This window comes from Cebus imitator, unplaced genomic scaffold, assembly GCF_001604975.1.
Source record: "Cebus imitator isolate Cc_AM_T3 unplaced genomic scaffold, Cebus_imitator-1.0 Scaffold178, whole genome shotgun sequence".
NCBI lineage: Eukaryota > Metazoa > Chordata > Mammalia > Primates > Cebidae > Cebus > Cebus imitator.
Genome location: NW_016107493.1, coordinates 59,192 through 62,738, shown reverse-complemented (window position 1 = coordinate 62,738; position 3,547 = coordinate 59,192). Strand labels below are relative to the sequence as shown.

Genomic DNA, 3,547 nt, shown 5'->3' with positions numbered 1-3,547 from the left:
TCTTGTTGCCCAGGCTGAGTGCAATGGTGTGATCTTGGCTCACTGCAACCTCTCCCTCCCGGGTTCAAGTGATTCTCCTGCCTCAGCATCCCAAATAGCCGGGATTACAGGCATGTGCCACCATGCACCACTAACTTTTTTTGTAGTTTTAGTAGAGAGCATCTCAATCATTACACAGTAGATATAAGTACAATGTGACAGATGTTAATCTGTAATAGCCAGTAAATCATGAAGTGAGTTCTAACCCATCTAATTGCCCAATTATGAAAAATAATGCTAATCATAAGAAATCCTAAAATAGCACTGTAACAATAACCCCACAGAGCAAGGAACTCAAAATGAAATGACAAAATGAACAGTGAACTAAAAACCCTAAAAAAAAAAACTTGTCTATTTAATCTTGAAGAGATATAGCCTATAACAATTTTTTTACTCTATTTCATAAATCCTCACCTCTTTTGGAGTTTTATGAGCTGCACAAAGAAAAATCCATTGTTCAGTTGCTGTCATTTGAGTACAAGTATCTGGATGGCATTCACTCTGTTAAAAATAATTATATTTCTTAATATGTAAAACAATAAAAAAGCTTATCATTTCTGTTACTATATTTTCATAAAAAATTCTAGCAGAGAGTAAATTAAAAATTTGGACAAGTTTTTGTAAGCACATTACATTGTAAAAACAGAAAAAAATCAGAACTTTCAATTATAACTCTGACTTAAAGAAAATATTACCTGAAGTTTGACAGCAAGTCCATTTAGTTCAAGGCAGAACTGCCTGAAAATGGAAATATATAAACAAAAAGTCATATCTATTCTCCACCATAATTTTTAGACTATTAGCTGCAAAAAGAGAATCCCATCAGTATCATCCCTCCTCCCTTACTACCATTATCAAAACCACCTGAACTGACAATAGCACATTTCTTCCAAAGACTTACAGAAAACAGAAATATTTTCTAAAAACAGAAAACCAATAACCCTCATAACATTCAATACTAAAGGTCAGTGAGCTGATCATTCTCACATATAATAGAAATTAGTATAATTTTTCAGGGAAGTAATTTGGAAATATTTACCAAGACTTTTAGGAAGTGTATACTTTTTGACTAAGTCATTCTTCTAAGAATCTATTATAATGAAATAATCAGATCTGCCTACAGATAAACGTATAAAGATGTTCACAGGAGCTATATACACATATGAGAAAAATTCAGCAATTGGAGGGTAGCAAAATGTTGGTACATAGAAACATTCAAAGAAATTACGGCTGGGTATAGTGGCTCATGCCTGTAATCCCAACACTTTGGGAGGCCGAGAGGGGGATCACCTGATATCAGGAGTTTGAGACTATCCTGGCCGAAATGGTGAAACACCGTCTCTACAAAATTATAAAAATTAGCCGGGCATGAGTGCTTGTAATCCCAGCTATTCAGGAAGCTGAAGGGGCAGAATTGCTTGAACCTGGGAGGTGGAGGTTGCAGTGAGCCAAGATCACACCACTGCACTCCAGCCTGGGCAACAAAGTAAGGCTCCCTCTCAAAAAAAAAAAAAAAAAATCACCAGGACACGTGTATATCTATGTAACAAACCTGCACGTTCTGCACATGAAAAAAAAAACTTAAAGTATAAAAAAAAAAAAAAAAAAAAAAAAAAAAATTACATTGAGGCCATCAGTTTTAGACAGTTATTTGATAAAAAGACAATCTTCTAAGTTACAAAGATATTGTTTCACAGCTGCCAAAATACTGAACGTGTTCCCTCTAAAAATCCTACCTAGTAAAATTTAGTTCAATGTATCAAGTTAGATAAATCAATACTATGTTTCCCCATCAGAAAAACTGAAACATTTTGGTTCCCCAAAAAATATGCAAAGCAAAAACCTATATAATTAGAAGACCAAAAACAAAAAAATCCCTCAAAAAAGAAACAAACCAGGACATACATGAACAAATTTGTTAGGCCAAACTTTATTTATTTATTTACTGGACACTGTAACAGAAGAAAACAAAAAGGCAAGGGTCAAATTTTCAGTTGTTTGTAACTGCATTTCCTTTCCAGATCCCTAATAATGCTGTCCTTAGTTATAAAAATAACATCATTTCTAAATCACCATATCACCCTCTACTGCCCTATATCTAGTAGGCTGCATGTTATGTGTTTTTGAGTTGTTTTCCACTAAGTGGTAATAAAGATTGGTGGTGGTGTCAAGTTTCTTACCTAACCTAACCCTTTTACAGCCAACAGCAAAATTAACTTGATTCAGCAGTGCTGTGGGTATAATCTGTGGCAAATAATGCAAAACTTACAGCTTCAAGTTAATGTAATACAGGGCTAACATGTACACAGTTGTGCAGCTGAAGAGACCAACCAGAGCTGGAATCCAGCCTACATTCCAGTCACCACGCATGTATCCTGACATAAGGAGTACCTTTTTCCTAATCACAAAGATTCAACATGAGCTAGCGGGAGATTTGACTGAAGTCATGACCCAAGTCAAATTAACATCATTATATAATCAACTGCATTAACTAAAAATGGCAAGTATATATCCCCAAATCAATAAAGGATGTGTGGGGGGGAAAAAAAAAAAAAACCTCTTCCTGGTCAACTAATAAAAACATACACAAGATAATAAAGAGATAAAATATATATATATACATGATAGTTACTACACAATCCAGTCCAAAAAGTGGCTAGTAGAAAAAAATAAGTAAAAATAGCACCAGAATAAAATACTTGTGAGCAATATTTTATATAAAGTTTTATGTAATGTATTATTATGTTTTGTATAATGTATGTTTCATAGAACAAGTTAAATAGGGAGGTAAATATTTTCTTAGACCTGAAAAAAAAAAAAACCCTTGTACACTAAAATCAGCCCTTATTTGCTAGGAGTTATGTTTGTAATAAAAAAAACAGCCAGGCACAGTGGCTCTCACCTATAATCCAAGCATTTTGGAAGCCAAGGCAGGCAGATTGCAAGGTCAGGAAATCGAGACCATCCTGGCCAACATGGTGAAACCCTGTCTCCACTAAAAATACAAAAATTAGCTGGGCATAGTGGCATGCACCTGTAGTCCCAGCTACTTGGGAGGCTGGGGCAGGAGAATCCCTTGAACCTGAACCCGGGAGATGGAGGTTGCAGTCAGCCAAGATCACGCCACTGCACTCCAGCCTGGTGACAGAGCAAAATCCCATTTCAAAAAAGAAAATAAGAAAACATGCTTACTTTCATCATTAATGCCAAAATATAAGAAAGCAGTTATTTTCAAGGCTGATAAATAAAGCAAAAGACATACTAAAGTGCTCTCTACTTGGATTGTAAAAATGGAAAAATATCTACAGACTCGTAATTTCAATTATTGTGCATCTAGATATATAAAAAAGTTAGAAAATAGTCAAGTAAATTGGCTAAAAACTGGTAAAGCGTACAAAGAAGTATTAGCATCCTGAAACTGAATTGTTGTGACATGACATTATGTCTTAGCCATATCTAAAGAAGTATGCAGCAACAAAAAGTAAATTTTTTTTTTTTTTTTTTTTTT

The 3,547-nt window shown here is 34.6% G+C and overlaps 1 protein-coding gene across 5 annotated transcripts in view; it reads right to left on the bottom strand.

Moving 5' to 3' along the window:
- The window catches only part of LOC108315711 (10 kDa heat shock protein, mitochondrial), a 58,416-nt gene that overhangs the window by 14,580 nt on the left and 40,289 nt on the right, over positions 1–3,547 (bottom strand). For all 5 annotated transcript variants that reach the window (XM_017545169.2, XM_017545167.2, XM_037744517.1 and 2 more), the window contains 2 exons: positions 735–777; positions 454–540 (listed from right to left, as the gene is read on the bottom strand). In XM_017545169.2, coding sequence (XP_017400658.2) covers positions 454–540; positions 735–777 — 130 coding nt within the window. The remainder of the gene's footprint in view (positions 1–453; positions 541–734; positions 778–3,547) is intronic.